Source organism: Micromesistius poutassou, assembly GCF_964030765.1.
Source record: "Micromesistius poutassou genome assembly, chromosome: 2".
In the NCBI taxonomy this organism is placed as follows: Eukaryota; Metazoa; Chordata; class Actinopteri; order Gadiformes; family Gadidae; genus Micromesistius; species Micromesistius poutassou.
Genome location: NC_140272.1, coordinates 23912208 through 23933389, shown reverse-complemented (window position 1 = coordinate 23933389; position 21182 = coordinate 23912208). Strand labels below are relative to the sequence as shown.

Genomic DNA, 21182 nt, shown 5'->3' with positions numbered 1-21182 from the left:
TATATTATACTCCTCCACGTCCTTCACATGCTAACATTTAATTGGTCACATTGTGTTCAGGATAGCAAGAATGAATGACATCATTCACACACACACACACACACACACACACACACACACACACACACACACACACACACACACACACACACACACACACACACACACACACACACACACACACACACTTTTGTTTTATGTATCATTACATATATCATGTTAATTATTGATTATATTTGGTTTATAATTATACTGATTTACTCCATATTTTCTTCTTTTCTCAGTCAAACATTTTTAAGGCTAAATATATGACTGAATAAATATATGACTGTAAATATATGACTATATAAATGTAGTGCATGTATGTAGCCATATGGTTTTTATTATGCATGTTGTTTTGTAAATATTTGTGGTTTCTACAAAGTAGGCCTAAATCTCTTGCAAAGATGCATGTCATAGTTCTATCCAGCGTAAGGCCATGAGATGGCCTGTACATCTAAACCTTCTAGTACCTTCAGTAGCCTTCTAGTACCTTCAGTAGCCTTCAGTACGGTGAGATGGCCTGTACATCTAAGCCTTCTAAAAGTGTAATCTACTCACCAAAGCGCCGAAGGGAAGGGAAAACGTCCTGGCAGCGCTGGATCAGCCATGCTGTTGTAAAAGGGTTTCTTGTGGTGAAAAGGGGACCTCTTGTGGTCAAAGAGTCCAAGTCAAAATCCACACGCTCATCCTGGATATAATTATGTAAATATTCATATTATTCTCTTCTTTAAAACCTCAGGTTCTGCAATGATTTTGATTTGAATCAATCTGTATAAAATGCCCTGTAAAAATGTGTCAAATAAAATAAGAAAAATAAGTCTCAATGGTCTGATATTGGACAATGGAAGCCTATAGCGATATATAACGTCCATCCTTGGAAATATCGTAAATGTTCAATTGAAGATCAATATATCAATAAAAATTATATTTTAAATAGCTATAGCATTCCGAACACCTATGAGCATGCCAATTACTTTGTTGAATGATTTCAGCATTCTGATGGCATATATGCTATATTGGTTAATTCATTTTTATTGAATTAATTAATCTATCTAATTATAGAGGAACATTGAGACATTGTAGACGTGTTACCAAGTGGTGCAGGCACTCCCTGACAACCGAGCAGAGCATATGGATGAGCTGCTTGTAGCATACTGCAGCACATAAGGGGCACGAGCGCAGCTCTACAACGGTTCCTTAGCAACTGTACACAGCAGGAGCCTGCCAAGCCACTGAGACCGCATGAAGCTGTCATCTAGCGACACATTACTATAATAAATCATTTATGTTGTAGTAAACCATGAAATGATATAGATACAATGAACATAGATAGAAATGCACCATCCACATACATGGATAGAGATGACATATTCAGTGTATGATAGCAGGATATTCTTACATAGGGTAGGGTGGGTTTGCATCGTGCACTTGAGATGGCATTGTGGAGGACTCCGCCTCCAGACGAGGCTGGGGGCTGCTCAATGTGTCACAGGTGGCTGATGCTGTAACCACCACATTCACTCTGCCACTTTTACAATTGCATATCTTTTGTCTTTCAATAACTTTAAAGCTTTCAGAAAGTCTGAAACTGTTATCATTTTAAATAAATAGTTAAACAACTATTAAAAGCCCTAAATCAATTCTTTTTGATAGACAGAGGACTGCTTAGTGTATAGAACAGGGACCATTCATCATTCATTCGTCTCAGCATAGGTTCACAACGGCCACAGATCAGTGAGAAGGGCCCCGCTCACATACCTGTGTGAGTCGGATCTTCATCCTGTTGATGCAAACAGCCCCAACTCGGCTCAGCAAAACGCATGATGCTTTCATATCCAGAGTCACGCTTTACCCTGACTGTGGGTCAGGGTTAGGTCTACTGTTCATTGGAATGCTGCTGGTATGGATGGGATGGTTCGAGGTGTAAGGCACAAAGAACGGTTTGGTTTCCCTGTAAACATAAGGAGGGAAGAGAAAACTCTTTCCATTCAGCTGTGAGGCAATGGGCCATCTCATGTTGACTCTGTAAACTGTTCTGTGTTGTTGGTGGGTAAGAACATCTGTTCATTTCACTTAAGATGTGTTTCTATACTCAACGGCAAGAAACAATACAACCACAATCGCATACTAGACAACCTGAGAATTGATGAGTCTTTGGATAGTTTAAGGATAGTCTTTGGAAAATATGTATAAATAATTATCCTCTGGAAAGTTGATAAGGATGTAGTTTAAACATATACAACGTATACTCAGGGTTACAAAGCCCATCCAGTTTCAACAGATGGGCTGACTATATGATTGCAGTTATTAGATAGCAATAGGTCTTTGTAACTTTGGGAGTCACACCGACAACCTGGTTAAAGGTATCAAACCCAAATCCATCCAACACTGGAAACCTACTATATAGTAGTTACACTATCAACTGTTCCTATTGTCTTTTATAACACAGTCCTGAGTTCCTGCATTCCAGTTAATAGTTACAGAACTCCTGAGCTCCTCACTGTAGAGAAGTGTTACAGATTCCTACTCTGAGATGCTTTGAGGCGTGAATTAGTCCACTACTCCATAACATGTTCTGGATCCCTCCACAAAGTCTTACAATGATGTGGTTGTGAACACTGGCAGAGCCTCTCGCTGAAGATGATAATCTCCTCTACTGTCACACCGTTCCCCCTGAACCCCAGCCTACCTCTAGAGTCTACCTGGACTCCAGCCTACCTCTAGAGTCTACACCTGGACTCCAGCCTACCTCTAGAGTCTACCTGGACTCCAGCCTACCTCTAGAGTCTACACCTGGACTCCAGCCTACCTCTAGAGTCTACACCTGGACTCCAGCCTACCTCTAGAGTCTACAGACTCCAGCCTACCTCTAGAGTCTACAGACTCCAGCCTACCTCTAGAGTCTACAGACTCCAGCCTACCTCTAGAGTCTACAGACTCCAGCCTACCTCTAGAGTCTACACCTGGACTCCAGCCTACCTCTAGAGTCTACAGACTCCAGCCTACCTCTAGAGTCTACAGACTCCAGCCTACCTCTAGAGTCTACAGACTCCAGCCTACCTCTAGAGTCTACACCTGGACTCCAGCCTACCTCTAGAGTCTACAGACTCCAGCCTACCTCTAGAGTCTACAGACTCCAGCCTACCTCTAGAGTCTACAGACTCCAGCCTACCTCTAGAGTCTACAGACTCCAGCCTACCTCTAGAGTCTACAGACTCCAGCCTACCTCTAGAGTCTACAGACTCCAGCCTACCTCTAGAGTCTACACCTGGACCTTCGTACATGTCACTACTTGTGGCCGTATCTGCTCTCCCCTGTAGGGTACAGAGCGACCAGGGGCTGCACTGCACTATGAGCGCAATGGACATGGAAGTAACACTGTCAATAATGTAGAATATACATATGTAATATATAATATATAAGGTCTACATTCACATTCTACACCATGGACACCACTCTATTTTCTAACATTGACTTCTTTTACTCACACTGTGAAATGGGTTTGGTGCTGTGCACTCATTAGGGTTTGCATCTGTTTTCATCTAATGCAGAACAGAGAGCAGAATGCCACAGAACAGGTAGTTAAATCTGTATAAAAAGTAGGTTGCCTTTATTAGAAGCCGGGAAACCAAAACATTATCAACATTGTTGTCAGTAATACTTTTTTTTCTCCAAAGACCACAATATTGCCATTATCATCACCATCATCATCATCTTCATCACTTCTAATCAGCCCCCCCCCCCCCCCCCCCCCCCGCCCAACGACATGCAAAACAAATTGAATAGTTCAGCGTTGTTATCCACACAACTGACCAAAGCCCCTCCTGCCCTCCTGCGGTCCGCCTGGATTCACACCATTGCTCACATTTACATTGCCAGTACAATTCAAGGTACATAGAAAAAAAAACTAGTCAATCTAATAAAAATGAATTTACAATGGAGGAAACAGTGTTTCCCATAGCTTGGTGGGCTGCGTGCCTCGAGTGTGATGACAGCATGGACGGGGCGGTATTGACCTTAGGGTGATATCTACCGACCGCACACCCTCAACTCCAACTGCACCCTGAAGATCATCCACCACTCACTACCAGAAAGCAAAGGAAACGGTCACGTGACACTGGACTACTGACGCCTACGTGGCTCTAAGACACGGCGTTATCCCACCCGCCGCGACACCAACACACCTATCAGGCCTTAAGAGGCATCCTTACTAACCGACATGAGACGGGCTTCTGAAGAACAACTCCACTTCGTTATAATAGGTCATTACAAAGCCCTTGAATTATGCATGTTATTGAACTAATTGGAAGATTTGAAATAAATCGAGGAATGCCAACATTTCAAAATGTTGTTTGCTACTAATGCATGTGAAGTAATTTGCTTTCAGTTCATTCATTTTTAGTTCTAATACTATGCCTCTGAAGAGAAATTTGGAAGAACTTGAACAGAAACAAACTTTTAATGTTGATTCTTATAATAACCTATGCATAATTCATTTTGATATTTGAGCAATGATAGGTTTATAATGTGGGCCATTCATGTGTTATTGTCCCCGTAACATTTGACCCAAAACGTTTGTAGCCCTCAGTTGGTATAAAACAGCTAGGGGACGGGGCCCCTCCAGGGGGGTCCGCCCGGGGGCCCTCCAGAGAGCTCCTCCAGGGGCCCCTCTGGAGGAGCTCCTCCAGAGGGGTCCTCCAGAGGGGCAGTAAGAGACAGAATCCACAACCCCACTGGAGAGGGACGTGTAAATGTGCTTTGGAACCAAAACACGAGTATTTCAAAAGGGATGGAACATTTTAGAAATCGCAGTTGTTGGGAAACTTTTAATAGATGAGAAGATTTGATTTTGGATATTTCTTTTTAACCGCTCCAACACCGGTCAGTATAAAAAAGACTGTCCATCCGATGAGCTACACCTGGCCTCAGATCCACCGGGGTCCAGCTCATCGATGGCTTTGGACAATCTACTCATACCTCAACATGTCAGCCCACTTTTTGGCAGCCTAAAAAAGATAGGATAGATTACATTCTGGAGCCTCTCTCACAGCGGCGCTCGCGGACAACGCGGTGAACTACGGTGGCCTGCACTGGAATAAGACAACCAAGACTTTAAGGCAAAAAACAAGATGGAGAAACCCTTGAGTTATCCCTGGGGTAGAGACAGAGCTGCCCTTTTTAGGTTTAACATAACTCCTTCCTGTACCTCAGAACCACATTAGAATGAAAAATGTCAGGGTTGTCAAAATATAAATATATACACACGCAATCATGACGGCCGTGGACCAGTGAACGGGGCCTTGGGGGTGGATGGACGTCTGACAGCGCTGCCAACATGAGACGGTTGGCACGGGGCCAGCTCCTTCGTGATGAGAACGACGAGGGGGAAATGAGAGGAAACGGGACGGCGGCCCCGGAGCTCCAGTCAGACCAGCAGGACACATTGGATAGGGTTCCAGTTTTCTCTTTAAAATCAAGATACATTTTATTTTTTTTCTTAAAAAACAAACATTACAAAAAAAAAATCTGAATAGAGAATTAGAACAATAAACCAAAACTAAAAAGTACGGGAAAAAAATAAAACATTCATTTTCTTTTGGACTTTCAAAAAATAAACCAAAAAACAAAAATAAAACAGCTGGTTAATGTTTGATAATAAGAACAGAACAGGGATGCCTGGCGCTAAGGTCTGAACGGTGAGGAGTTGCATTGGCCATGCAAGAGTATGTATGTTGGGCTTTAAAACAACACACAACATTAACTAAGTTGGCTAAGCAGCGGACGAAAGCGACGTTAAAAAAACTATGCACAAACACTTTGTAAAACGCGTACCCGAAAAATCACACTTATCAAAAACGCACACATTCATAAAGGCCGGGTGTCTGTGGTGGACACCGCTGCAGCCCCCCGCCCACCAGAGCTCTAACACGACTTTAACCGTAACAAATCTACAAAGGTCGCTGATTCACATGCAGCAGCAGCAGCTAGTGGCTAACACAAGAGCTGGAGCTCAACAAGCAGAGGGGCCTGGGGGCCCGAATCACATGGGGGCCCTAATCACATGGGGCCTGGGGGCCCTAATCACATGAGGCCTGGGGGCCGTAATCACATGGGGCCTGGGGGCCCTAATCACATGGGGCCTGGGGGCCCTAATCACATGGGGGCCCTAATCACATGGGGCCTGGGGGCCCGAATCACATGGGGGCCATAGACCACATGGGGCCTGGGGGCCATAGACCACATGGGGCCTGGGGGCCCTAATCACATGAGGCCTGGGGGCTGTAGATCACATGGGGGCCATAGACCACACATGGGGCCCGGGGCCCCCAGGAACCCAATAGTCACCGGTCTGACTAAAGGAATTCATTTATTTAAAAAAAACAATTTCATGGGTCCTGTTAAAAATCATGAACCTACAATAGAAGAATCTGTAAGCCAGAAGAAATACGGTGTTAAAGCGCACACACACACGGGTCTGGGGCACGGCACCGCCTCACTGAAGCCAAGCGCTGTTGGACCACGGGTTCAACGAGAACAGAAACTAACCTGAACAAATATGAAAGGAAGTAAAGCGTACACACAGCCACACCCAAGCCGGTGGAGATCAAGCACTATTTAGGCAACGGCTCAGGACGGATCGCTAGCGATAGTAAGATGAAGTGTAACAGTATCTGAGCGGGGGGGGGGGGGGGGGGGGGCCCTGTGGAAGGGGGAGAGCGGGGGGCATTGACAAAATACAAAAGAGAGTAATAAAAAGCCTGTTTCGTTCGCAGCATGATATCATGAGCGCACTGTCCTTAGCTACCATGGTCAGTTGGTTTTTTTTGCATACTCAGGATAATTTTTTTTGTGTTTTTTCTTTCCAGTAATAGTAGAAGGGAGAGAGGGCAAAAAATAGCATGAAGTCCAAACCATTGAGCCAGGCCACCACACACAGAACGGTTACCAAATAAGAAAACCTCAACACAAAAGGAACAAAAACAAAACCGGAAGGAAGGAGGGGGGGGGGGGCTGAGAAAAAGGGAGGAGGGGGGTCTGGAGGGCGGAGTCGTCGGCTTCCTCTAGTCTTCTCCGGAGGGCGCCTCTTCTTCCGAGCCGTCCTCCTCCTCGTCGTCCTCCTCGTCCTCCTCTCCGGCGGCGGCGGTGGCGGTGGCGGCGGGCGCCGGGGCCTCCTTTGTCTTCTTGGGGGCCGGGGAGCTGGCCGGCTTCTTCTCCGCCGGCTTGGCCTTCACCACCTCCTCTTCATCCTCCTCCTCTTCCTCCAGGGGGCTCTCGGGCTCCTCCTCCTCCTCCTCCTCGTCCTCCTCCTCTTTGGGCGAGCTCTTCTCCACGGCCTTGGCGCTGGGGCGTCCCTTCCCCTTGCCCTTCAGGGGGCTGGGGGTCACTGTGGGGAGACGGGGAGCGGTTAGGGCCACATGCACCTCCACGCCAGGCTTCAAGGTCAACGGACTGCATTCATACAACGCTGTACTGACCAGCGGCCACTGAACGCACCTCACTGACCAGTGACTCAAAGCACCTCACTGACCAGTGACTCAAAGCACCTTACTGACCAGTGACCACTCAAAGCACCTTACTGACCAGTGACTCAAAGCACCTTACTGACCAGTGACTCAAAGCACCTCACTGACCAGTGACTCAAAGCACCTTACTGACCAGTGACTCAAAGCACCTTACTGACCAGTGACTCAAAGCACCTCACTGACCAGTGACTCAAAGCACCTTACTGACCAGTGACTCAAAGCACCTTACTGACCAGTGACCACTCAAAGCACCTTACTGACCAGTAACTCAAAGCACCTTACTGACCAGCGGCCACTGAACGCACCTCACTGACCAGTGACTCAAAGCACCTCACTGACCAGTGACTCAAAACACCTTACTGACCAGTGACTCAAAGCACCTCACTGACCAGTGACTCAAAGCACCTCACTGACCAGTGACTCAAAGCACCTCACTGACCAGTGACTCAAAGCACCTTACTGACCAGTGACTCAAAGCACCTTACTGACCAGTGACTCAAAGCACCTCACTGACCAGTGACTCAAAGCACCTTACTGACCAGTGACCACTCAAAGCACCTTACTGACCAGTAACTCAAAGCACCTTACTGACCAGCGGCCACTGAACGCACCTCACTGACCAGTGACTCAAAGCACCTCACTGACCAGTGACTCAAAACACCTTACTGACCAGTGACTCAAAGCACCTCACTGACCAGTGACTCAAAGCACCTTACTGACCAGTGACTCAAAGCACCTCACTGACCAGTGACTCAAAGCACCTTACTGACCAGTGACTCAAAGCACCTCACTGACCAGTGACTCAAAGCACCTCACTGACCAGTGACTCAAAGCACCTTACTGACCAGTGACTCAAAGCACCTCACTGACCAGTGACCACTCAAAGCACCTCACTGACCAGTGACCACTCAAAGCACCTCACTGACCAGTGACCACTCAAAGCACCTTACTGACCAGTGACTCAAAGCACCTCACTGACCAGTGACTCAAAGCACCTTACTGACCAGTGACTCAAAGCACCTTACTGACCAGTGACTCAAAGCACCTTACTGACCAGTGACCACTCAAATCACCTCACTGACCAGTGACTCAAAGCACCTTACTGACCAGTGACTCAAAGCACCTTACTGACCAGTGACCACTCAAAGCACCTCACTGACCAGTGACTCAAAGCACCTCACTGACCAGTGACTCAAAGCACCTTACTGACCAGTGACCACTCAAAGCACCTCACTGACCAGTGACTCAAAGCACCTCACTGACCAGTGACTCAAAGCACCTTACTGACCAGTGACTCAAAGCACCTTACTGACCAGTGACTCAAAGCACCTCACTGACCAGTGACTCAAAGCACCTTACTGACCAGTGACCACTCAAAGCACCTTACTGACCAGTGACTCAAAGCACCTTACTGACCAGTGACTCAAAGCACCTCACTGACCAGTGACTCAAAGCACCTCACTGACCAGTGACTCAAAGCACCTTACTGACCAGTGACCACTCAAAGCACCTTACTGACCAGTGACTCAAAGCACCTCACTGACCAGTGACTCAAAGCACCTTACTGACCAGTGACTCAAAGCACCTCACTGACCAGTGACCACTCAAAGCACCTTACTGACCAGTGACTCAAAGCACCTCACTGACCAGTGACTCAAAGCACCTTACTGACCAGTGACTCAAAGCAGTGTTTCGGTAATGATGCAGTGTTACAGTGGTGATGCAGTGTTTTGGTAATGATGCCGTGTTACGGTAATGATGCCGTGTTACGTAATGAAGCAGTGTTACGGTAATGATGCTGTGTTACAGTAATGATGCTGTGTTACAGTAATGATGCTGTGTTACAGTAATACGGTAATGATTGTGTTACGGTAATGACGTGTTACGGTAATGATGCCGTGTTACAGTAATGATGTGTTACAGTAAGATGCTGTACCACAACACCACCACTAACGTAACACAACACCACCACTAACGTAACACAACAACACCACCACTAACGTAACACAACAACACCACCACTAACGTACCACAACACCACCACTAACGTACAACAACAACACCACTAACGTACCAGTGGCCTCTAGCAGACACAACACCACTAACTTAACACAACAACACCACTAACGTAACACAACACCACTACCACCACTAACGTACCACAACACCACCACTAACGTAACACAACAACACCACTAACGTACCAGTGGCCTCTAGCAGACACAACACCACTAACGTAACACAACAACACCACTAACGTAACACAACACCACCACCACTAACGTACCACAACACCACCACTAACATAACACAACAACACCACTAACGTACAACAACACCACCACTAACGTAACACAACACCACTAACGTACCAGTGGCCTCTAGCAGACACAACACCACTAACGTAACACAACACCACAACTAACGTAACACAACAACACCACTAACGTAACACAACAACACCACCACTAACGTACCACAACACCACCACTAACATACCACAACACCACCACTAACGTAACACAACACCACCACTAACGTACAACAACACCACCAATAACGTAACACAACAACACCACTAACATACCAGTGGCCTCTAGCAGACACAACACCACTAACATAACACAACAGCACTAACGTAACACAACACCACCACGACTAACGTAACACAACAACAGCACTAACGTAACACAACAGCACTAACGTAACACAACAACACCACTAACGTACCACAACAGCACTAACGTAACACAACACCACCACCACTAACGTAACACAACAACAGCACTAACGTAACACAACAACAGCTCTAACGTAACACAACAGCACCACTAACGTAACACAACAACAGCACTAACGCAACACAACAGCACTAACGTACCACAACACCACCACTAACGTACCACAACACAACCACTAACGTAACACCACCACTAACGTAACACAACAACAGCACTAACGTAACACAACAGCACTAACGTAACACAACAGCACCACTAACGTAACACAACAACAGCACTAACGTACCACAACACCACCACTAACGTAACACAACAACACCACCACTAACGTAACACAACAACACCACCACTAACGTAACACAACACCACCACTAACGTAACACAACACCACTAACGTAATACAACACCACCACTAACGTAACATAACAACACCACTAACGTAACACAACAACACCACTAACGTATAACAACACCACCACTAAGGTAACATAACAACAGCACTAAGGTAACACAACACCACCACTAACGTAACACCACCACTAATGTAACACAACAGCACTAACGTAACACAACAGCACCAACGTAACACAACAGCACTAACGTACCACAACACCACCACTAACGTAACACAACAGCACTAACGTAACACAACACCACTAACGTAACAACACCACCACTAACGTACCACAACACCCCCACTAACGTAACACAACAGCACTAACGTACAACAACAACACCACTAACGTAACACAACACCACCACTAACGTAAGATAACAGCACTAACGTAACACAACAACACCACTAACTTAACACAACACCACTAACGTATAACAACACCACCACTAACGTAACATAACAACAGCACTAAGGTAACACAACAACACACTAAGGTAACCCCACCCTAACGTACCGGTGGCCTTTAGCAGACACAACAACACACTAAGGTAACACCACACTAAGGTAACACAACACTAAGGTAACACCACACTAATGTACCGGTGGCCTTTAGCAGACACAACAACACACTAAGGTAACACAACACCACACTAAGGTAACAACACCACACTAAGGTAACAACACCACACTAAGGTAACACAACAACACACTAAGGTAACACAACACCACCACTAACGTAACACCACCACTAACGTAACACAACAGCACTAACGTAACACAACAGCACCAATGTAACACAACAGCACTAATGTACCACAACACCACCACTAACGTAACACAACAGCACTAACGTAACACAACACCACTAACGTAACACAACACCACCACTAACGTACCACAACACCCCCACTAACGTAACACAACAGCACTAACGTAACACAACACCACTAACGTAACACAACACCACCACTAACATACCACAACACCCCCACTAACGTAACACAACAGCACTAACGTACAACAACAACAGCACTAACGTAACACAACACCACCACTAACGTAACATAACAGCACTAACGTAACACAACAACACCACTAACGTAACACAACACCACTAACGTATAACAACACCACCACTAACGTAACATAACAACAGCACTAAGGTAACACAACAACACACTAAGGTAACCCCACCCTAACGTACCGGTGGCCTTTAGCAGACACAACAACACACTAAGGTAACACCACACTAAGGTAACACAACACTAAGGTAACACCACACTAATGTACCGGTGGCCTTTAGCAGACACAACAACACACTAAGGTAACACAACACCACACTAAGGTAACAACACCACACTAAGGTAACAACACCACACTAAGGTAACACAACAACACACTAAGGTAACACAACAACACACTAAGGTAACAACACCACCACTAAGGTAACACAACAACACACTAAGGTAACACAACAACAGCACTAAGGTAACACAACAACACACTAATGTAACACAACAACACCACTAAGGTAACAACAGCACTAAGGTAACACAACAACACACTAAGGTAACACCACACTAACCACACTAACGTACCGGTGGCCTTTAGCAGACACAACAACACACTAAGGTAACACCACACTAAGGTAACACAACAACACACTAAGGTAACACAACAACACACTAAGGTAACACCACACTAAGGTAACACAACAACACACTAAGGTAACACCACACTAAGGTAACACAACACCACACTAAGGTAACACCACGCTAACGTACCGGTGGCCTTTAGCAGACACAACACCACACTAAGGTAACACAACAACACACTAAGGTAACACAACAACACACTAAGGTAACACCACACTAACGTACCGGTGGCCTTTAGCAGACACAACAACACACTAAGGTAACAACACCACACTAAGGTAACACCACACCACACTAACGTACCGGTGGCCTTTAGCAGACACAACAACACACTAAGGTAACACCACACTAAGGTAACACCACACTAAGGTAACAACACCACACTAAGGTAACAACACCACACTAAGGTAACACCACACTAACGTACCGGTGGCCTTTAGCCGGGGCTTGGGGGACTTCTTGTCCTTCTTCTCGGGCCGGCCCCGTCGGATCACCTTCTTGCTCCTCTTCTTGGAGCGGCCGTAGTCGCTGTCATCGTCGTCCTCCACCATGAAGTCCTCGTCGCTGCCCGACTCGTTGGCTGAGGGGTCAGGTCAGGGTTAGATACCCAGAGCCACTATCCCCGTGAGGTGGAGTCATGGAGCCGTCTCTGGAGGATTTACTCCTGACGCTTTGGCAGATGGCCCAACTACAATCAATCGGTCCACCATTAAACGTTCATTTCCCTTTAATAGAATTTTATATTTTCAGCCGTGTTTCACCGCCATGTTGCGACACTAGCCGAGAATGGACATGTTTTAAATATTTTAACTTAATTGTTTGCTATGACTAATAGCTTTACAAACTAAATAACTCAATACAAACTACAAATGGCTAGTCGCTGCCGTCGTTAGATGAGGACATCACCGTGGGACTCTGACTCTGGGGGTGGGGGTTAACTCAGTGGGGTGCAGTCTGCAACCACCCCACTGTACACACTAAGCCCTACACACTGTACACACTACACACTAAACCCTACACACTGTACACACTACACCCTACACACTACACACTAAACCCTACACACTACATACTGTACACACTAAACCCTACACACTACACCCTACACACTGTACACACTAAACCCTACACACTACACCCTACACACTGTACACACTAAACCCTACACACTAAACCCTACACACTGTACACACTAAACCCTACACACTACACAGTGAGGACGTACGGTCGTTGTAGGCCTCCTCTTGGTCCTCCTGCTCCTGGTCCTCGCTACACACTGTACACACTAAACCCTACACACTGTACACACTAAACCCTACACACTGTACACACTAAACCCTCCACACTGTACACACTAAACCCTCCACACTGTACACACTAAACCCTACACACTGTACACACTAAACCCTACACACTGTACACACTAAACCCTCCACACTGTACACACTAAACCCTCCACACTGTACACACTAAACCCTACACAGTGAGGACGTACGGTCGTTGTAGGCCTCCTCTTGGTCCTCCTGCTCCTCGTCCTCGCTACACACTGTACACACTAAACCCTACACACTACACACTGTACACACTAAACCCTACACACTGTACACACTAAACCCTACACACTACACACTGTACACACTAAACCCTACAGGACGTACGGTCGTTGTAGGCCTCCTCTTGGTCCTCCTGCTCCTCGTCCTCGCTGCCTGCGTCTCCCAGGAGGATCTCCCTCTGTTTGGACACCGCCTTGGTGGCCGCCTGGCGCACCGTACGCACCTTACGGCTCACCTCCCGGTCCTCGTCGCTGTCGTCTGCACACACACACACACACACACACACACACACACACACACACACACACACACACACACACACACACACACACACACACACACACACACACACACACACACACACACACACACACACACACACAAAAAAGAGAGTGGTGTTTCTGTAGTCTTGTGCTGCTGGGTGGGGTCGAGCGACGCTAGAACCTTTGGCTCCAGTTGTGATGAAGACCAGCGCACCAGAGGTGTGGGTGGTGGAGGCGGGGTGGGCTCAGCCTTTACTTTCTGCTCATTCGTTGCCAGTAGGATGCAACAAGGCCAAACCGTACCTTCTACTGACCCTTTCACCGAGTCTCAAATCACTGTATCTAATGATGGAGTTACATTTTCATATACTAGTCTATCCACCTAGATGTATGCTGGATAGATCAGTCCACCAGCCTAACCCTATCCGTCATACATCTACCTGGACACGTCCACTTGTGATGTCAGAAGAGGCAGATTTTCAAAACAGCTTATCACCCTCACACCGGGTGGTACAATATGTCACCTTTAACGGTCTAACAATTCTTCCAAATCAGAACTCTCACCACTGTGGTATCTCAAATTGTCATTGTTATTAGGGCTGTGCGATATGACAATATATATATCAGGGGACAAGAGAAAAAGCAGTAGATATTACCTTCAAACGTTCCTATCATTATTTTACTTTACGGCGGTGTTTTACGCTCATTACACGTCCGCGACAAAAACAGAAAAACAGGGAGGACCATGAAATGGAACGAGTGCGGCTACATGGAGCTCGTTCAGAACGCTCCTCAGTATAGCGCCGACGGTGTCACCGTGGAGCTCCGTCTGCCCAGAGGTTCACTCTGCTGAGTGGGGCGTTAAGCCCAGTATAAGCTCATGGTGTACGGCGCCTTCCACTGACAACATTTCATACACGAGGGGGAATTCCCCCTCATTTCCCCCCCACAGATCTCCACATAGGGGGGATTTTTAAAGTTTGGGGGGGGGGGGGTACTACTTGCGAGTTTAATTAAATTTAGCCCCCAACACTAATTTAAGGGATTCTCTTCATTAAATTCACTATACAGATGTCCTCGTGTGCTATTATTTTAACTGTTGTGTACTGTACTGTCTTCTGCGTCAACCACTTTGTTTTCAATGAATTCATTAAATTTGAATCCTTTTCCATGTACTATGGAAACAGTAGTGACTTATTTTCTTAACTATATACAGTCCTATTAGCTAAAGTACCCTCTCCTCTCTTAAATTGCAGAACAGCACATGGGTTGTGTACAACTTTTGAGAGGGAGAGAGCGAGAAGGAGCAAGAGCGAAGGGGTTCTGTGTGCCTGCCTGCGTGTGTGTTTGTCGTCAGATCAAAGATTGTATGAAGGACATGTACCACCGAAATCAGAAGACGATTCGTCAAGTGAAGTCAATAGACCCGAATTCACACCGTCGTGTTCTTATAAATTTATCAGACAACAAAGTGAAATCTGCGCGGGATTGTCCCGCATTATGCTGGCCTGAGTTGCGGGATTTGAAAAAAATATGCATAATACCCAAAATCTCACGCTGAAATTTAAGCCCTGACACGCCCCCCTCTCTCTGGTGTTTGACTTCAAGCTGAAACAGTGGGTTCACGTTAAACACGTTAAAAACTGACCTGTGGGCGAGTTACGCAAAGTACTAACTGTTTATTGGTTGGAGATTTCCATTTGTTTTGATATTGTCCTTATTTAGTTTACTGGCTGCAGTATTGGAGATTTATGAAACAGTGATGTTTATATACTGTTTTATACTTAAACATATACTACAATATTGTACTTATTCCGATTCTTTGCTGCACTGTTGGAGATTTATGTGACTTGAAACAATGTTTTTACTTTAATATTTATTTAGTTTTTTATGTGGTCTATATCTTTGAACATATATATGAATATCTATTTTTTCTCTCATTTGTGATGGTTCTGCTCAACGTCACTTTAAATAAAAGCAGAAAAGAGTAGTGCATTTATTCATTCATTTGGATTTAGTTGATAGTAGTCACGAGTAGTGGTGGGGGAAAAAAATAGATTCTGTTCAGTATCGCAATTGCGCACACAATTATATCGATACAGTAGCGCAAAGTATTGCAATATATATATATATATATATATATATATATATATATATATATATATATATATATATATATATATATATATATATATATATATATATATAGATAGTTTACTCTGATAGCATGTAGCATGTTGACCAACTCCTTTTTCTGAACAAAAATGCCAATATTCCCAAATTAATTGAGTCTCTTAATTTGAAGTTATGTGCAGGGAGCTCTCATTCATGTGAGAGGTCTCTCACTACGGTCCTGTGTCCTGAATGTTTTGAATTACAGTTAATGTTGTTCACAGGATTAAATGTGACATTTGAAATGAATTGATGAGTCTTATTTTCCTAACTTTTTGTAATGCCTTTGAATAATATGGGAAACATGAATCGCAATATATCCCAGAAGCAAAACGCAATACTTGCTGTATCTCAAAATCGCAATAATATTGAATCATGGCCCAAATATCGCAATACTATCGTTACATTTTTGACAACTCCCGCCCCTAGTCACGAGGCATGTGGGTATTATGGGGACATATTTCTCAGAGAAACAGAAAACGTACGTTGTTATCGAGATATGAAATGACCCCTATCGTGATAGAACATTTTGTCCATATCGTGATAATTATTAAAGCAATCAGAAGGGATCTAGTGGAGCTGGTACGGCGGGGGCGGGGCCAACAGGAACCAGGGGGGGCTCTACCTGCGGGCCGTTTCCTCTTGGGTGTCTTCTTCACGGGTTTCTCCGGCTTGGCCTTCTTCCCCTTCTTCCCTCGCTTGGCCTCATAGTCGCTGCCCCCGTCCTCCCCCTCCTCTCCGAACTCGTCCTCCTCCTCGCTGCCAAAGTCGTCTGGAGGGAGACAGGACACACAGCGTCACGCACGCCTCCCGGCCAGCTGCTGGTGGCTGCACAAGGCAACACCCGTAGGGTGCGACACCCGGGCACCACACCCGGCTGTAGGGCACGACACCCGGGCACCCACACCCGGGCGCCAACACCCGGGCACCACACCCGGGCGCCAACACCCGGGCACCACACCCGGGCACCCACACCCGGCCGTAGGGCACGACACCCGGGCACCCACACCCGGGCGCCAACACCCAGGCGCCCACACCCGGGCGTATTTCCATTGGCTGGGAGCTTACCTGCAGAGTCGTTTTTGGATTTGGTGAGCTTCTCGTCAGACTCTTCGCTGTAAAGGAATCCAAACACACACAGATTAGGCATGGCTTAAGTCCCGCCCCCAGGGCAGGTCTTCTAGAGACACGCCCCGTGCTGGTGAAGGGTTAGGGTTAACAAAAGCACAAGTATTTACATCCACGCATTTTTTTTTTTAGATGCGTTTCCGTCTTCATACATCATTTCCCTTTAATTATATACATGTTGTGTTCCTACTGTTTCTTTAAATTACATTACAAAAGGTTTAATAGTTTCAAAAGAATAATAAAAAAAAGATGGATCAACTATGGATACATGACAATATGTCCCCTGTAAAATCATTCACCGTGTGGATCAAGAAGACGACAACAGCCGCGTGTCACTCACCTGTCATCCTGCGAGTTCTTTGAGCGCTTGTGCTTGGGCTCGCGAGGCGGAGCGCGCACCTTCTTGGGCTTGTCCCCACCATAGTCCTCTTCTGCCACAAGGTCAAACCAGTTATTAGTAGGGAGACACATCACCCCCGTCAGCCCCCCACGCTGCAGGCCCAGCATCATGTCTGCCCCGGCGCTCAGGTGACTTACCGGCGTCAGACTCGTTGAACTGCGAGTAGTTCACCACTTTCCTGTTCCTGTGGAGAAAGTTCACATTAGACAAGGTCACCATGACTGACGAGGACTACTACCACCAGAGCAACTCGGTGTACACACAAGACGGGAAACGTTTCATTAGATCTTATCTATTTGCATCAAACCAGTATCGATGCTGGTGTGTTTCTTTCAGAGAGACACCAGTATCTAAACTGGTGTGTTTCTTTCAGAGAGACACCAGTATCTAAACTGGTGTGTTTCTTTCAGAGGGACACCAGTATCTAAACTGGTGTGTTTCTTTCAGAGGGACACCAGTATCTAAACTGGTGTGTTTCTTTCAGAGGGACACCAGTATCTAAACTGGTGTGTTTCTTTCAGAAGGAGCCCCCAACCCGTGCAGGCAGTAGTGTTCACGCGGTTGCTCAGCTCCAGTTTCCAGCGCTCATTTGGTAGAGTGTTTGAGCCAAGCTTCAGGTGACAAATCGCCGACCACATGACCTGGTGCTGGGTAGAAACCAACACCTGACCACAGCCAGCGACGGATAGCATGCTATGCGTGCAGCACTAAATCCACGACTAGCTGTCCAGTGTGAAATCGGCAGGGCAGCCATGTTCAGAAGGGGGGAGTGTGGACCCCAAACCCCGTTGCGTCTTCATGCGTGTGTGTAGCTTCAGCAGCTGCATTCCAAGAGCATTGTCTGCGATAGCAATTACCTCAAGACCCTCCCAAGGTGGTGTAGAGGGGGCCCTAAAACTAGTTTACAAGCGCTAGGATTACAAGAGCAGGGGCATGTGCAGAAAACACACTGAAGGCCGCATGCACATGGGCATAAGCAAGGAGAAAAAAAAAAAAAGGGCGTTTAACGGCTCGCTAGACGGTTCATTTCCTTCGGATACACCGTGGATACACCGTGCATCTAAACAAATAGTGATCTGATGCACGCAGATCAATGTATCTGTACAGAGGGCTGTGTGCGTAAAGCAGTAGCCCGTTTGATGCGGATTTGAATGAGAACACCGAGAAATCGGGACGCGCGCAATACCTGGAGGAACCGGAGGGGAGGAACCGGGGGGGGGGGGGGGGGGCTCCGAACCGACACTTTGTTGCCGCGTCACGATCGCGTAAAAAATAAGCGATTGTTTAAGGACGTGATCCAACACCACGCTTATAAACGATTCACATATTCTAAAACGTTTGGGTTAATGATTAGGAAGGGGGATGGTGGTTTGAGTGAACCGCTGTGTGCTGGGGGGGTGTGGTGACTCGGTGAGGCTCTCCGCCCTCCTCTGACATCACCCAGCAGGGTTCATTTATTAAAATGTAGCCCAGCTCTTCCATTTTTACTACAGTGTCGCCATTTGGAAACCAAGCGGTCCATCGCAGACCTCCATTACCATATTCATAAATCGGCGGTGTAGTTGATTGACTATATGTGGACACGCACACATTCCAGTCCGGGTGCTAAACCAGACCCAAACCACCAGGCCGACGACCTGCCTCCATTCCTGCTTTTTATTAGCGTTCCAGAGCCTTCCAGTGGATGAATGGGGAAGGGAACCATGATCGGATTCTTAGTCTAGTCTTCTGGCACAGATAAAATACCAGGCCTAGCACGATCGAGCCGTATAATAAAACCAGTGAACCACATTTGAATCCCAGCGCCGTTCTCATATGGCTAAGATATAAGACAATGCACGACACGGCGGTGCGCTCTCGGCGTGATCCACATTTCAACAGATCACTCTCAGAGACATGGCGATCCCTCCACCTCGCTGGGGTCCATGTTAGGATCGGCGTGCATGGTGCGAAACGCACACGTTTGCATGCATCTTTCATGAAAAAACAATTGGTTATGAGACCGCGGCGGTGGACACACGGCGGTATTAGTCTGCAATGCGTGCGTGAAACGTGCAGCCACGGCGGACGACATGTTAGGGAGAACGTACCTCACTGGTCTGGACATTTTGCAGGAATACTGTGGAGGGTAAGAATGTAAGAAAGGGAAAAGAAGCCCAGGGAAATGCAAAACAAAAATATTTCCACTCTGCAACTCCGATGGGGTGCGAGGAGGCGCAGGACTCCGCGCCCGGGCTAGTGCGGAAAACTAGAATTAAGGGAGCGATTTGTCTTCCACACGCGATTTTTGTAAAAATGTTACCTTCAGCTACTCAAAATGGTGAATAAAACAAACTGAAACTGCAGCCTGTGTGCAACCGAACCCGCGGCCTTGGGGTGGGTCCTTTGTGTGGAGAACCGCCCACCGCGGAGCGTGAGAGGAGCAGCTCGGAGGACGACGGCTTCCATTGGCCCATTTCAAATATCATCCCTTCTCCTATTGGTGCGGTGCACCGCTCGTCACGTCATGCTGTAGCCTGTTTACCCTCCCCCCAAGCACGCTGGGTAGAGGGCGCACTGTTGAGAAAACAAAAAGAGGCCCTCAATGTGCACGCAAAGATTTAGTTTGGGCCCCAAAAGACCAACAAGGCAACACTGCGAAGACAAGTCACACATAACGAGCGTTGTGTGTCTCGCATGGCGGGGTGTTGGTGTTGGTATCAGGTCTCCACAGACCACCATGTGGAACAGCCTCTAGTATGTACCATGTTGTACTGTAGGGCCCTGCGTCCACAGCCCCACTCCAGCCCCGGGGTACATGCTCAGTACTTCTTAATACAGGCTGGGTTAGTACAGATGTGGTTATAAAACTCTTTACTTAGACGTTCATGAATCATTCTGTTTTGAAGACTATTTAATGAGCACAGGGCCAGGGCTGATCTGATCCATCTGACCCTCGCCCCCAAAGAAACACAACAAAACACCAAACACCCATTCTCCATTTTCTCACTTGTAATCAGTTGTAGATAATCTTGGCAGGAATGTGCAACATGTCAACTGGTGGTGCTGAGAGGCCTGCTTCTGAGATATAAACCCAGTGAAGCATCCTGCTCCTGTAATGGGGTATTCATTTCAATTGGGAAACAGTTTTCTTACATTGGACTAGACGGCACATAGGCCTACAACCATTGGGTGCTTCGCCCAAAGGTGAGTAGGTGGTCCGGGGGGGGCATATGTCTTAGTTGTTGTGGACGGCCAGGGGGGGGCAAAACGTTCCCCCCTGACCAAAGCCTACTACCTCTGCCACCAGTAGAACAAGGACTTGAACA

General features: G+C 46.7%; 1 protein-coding gene across 2 annotated transcripts; it reads right to left on the bottom strand.

Annotated features, from left to right (window-relative positions):
- Nucleotides 1-5490: 5490 nt before the first annotated feature.
- nucks1a (nuclear casein kinase and cyclin-dependent kinase substrate 1a) lies at nucleotides 5491-20229 on the bottom strand. Of its 2 annotated transcripts, none has more exons than XM_084464352.1 (8): nucleotides 19965-20229; nucleotides 18012-18058; nucleotides 17815-17905; nucleotides 17415-17461; nucleotides 16972-17118; nucleotides 14017-14169; nucleotides 12786-12938; nucleotides 5491-7426 (listed from the first exon to the last, which is right to left on the bottom strand). In XM_084464352.1, exons 1-8 carry the CDS (start codon nucleotides 19979-19981, stop codon nucleotides 7104-7106), a joined length of 978 nt encoding a protein of 325 aa, XP_084320478.1. In that variant the 5' UTR covers nucleotides 19982-20229; the 3' UTR covers nucleotides 5491-7103. The 2 variants fall into 2 exon arrangements, with proteins under 2 accessions (XP_084320478.1, XP_084320479.1); XM_084464353.1 differs by having other exon boundaries at nucleotides 17815-17902.
- Nucleotides 20230-21182: the final 953 nt, after the last annotated feature.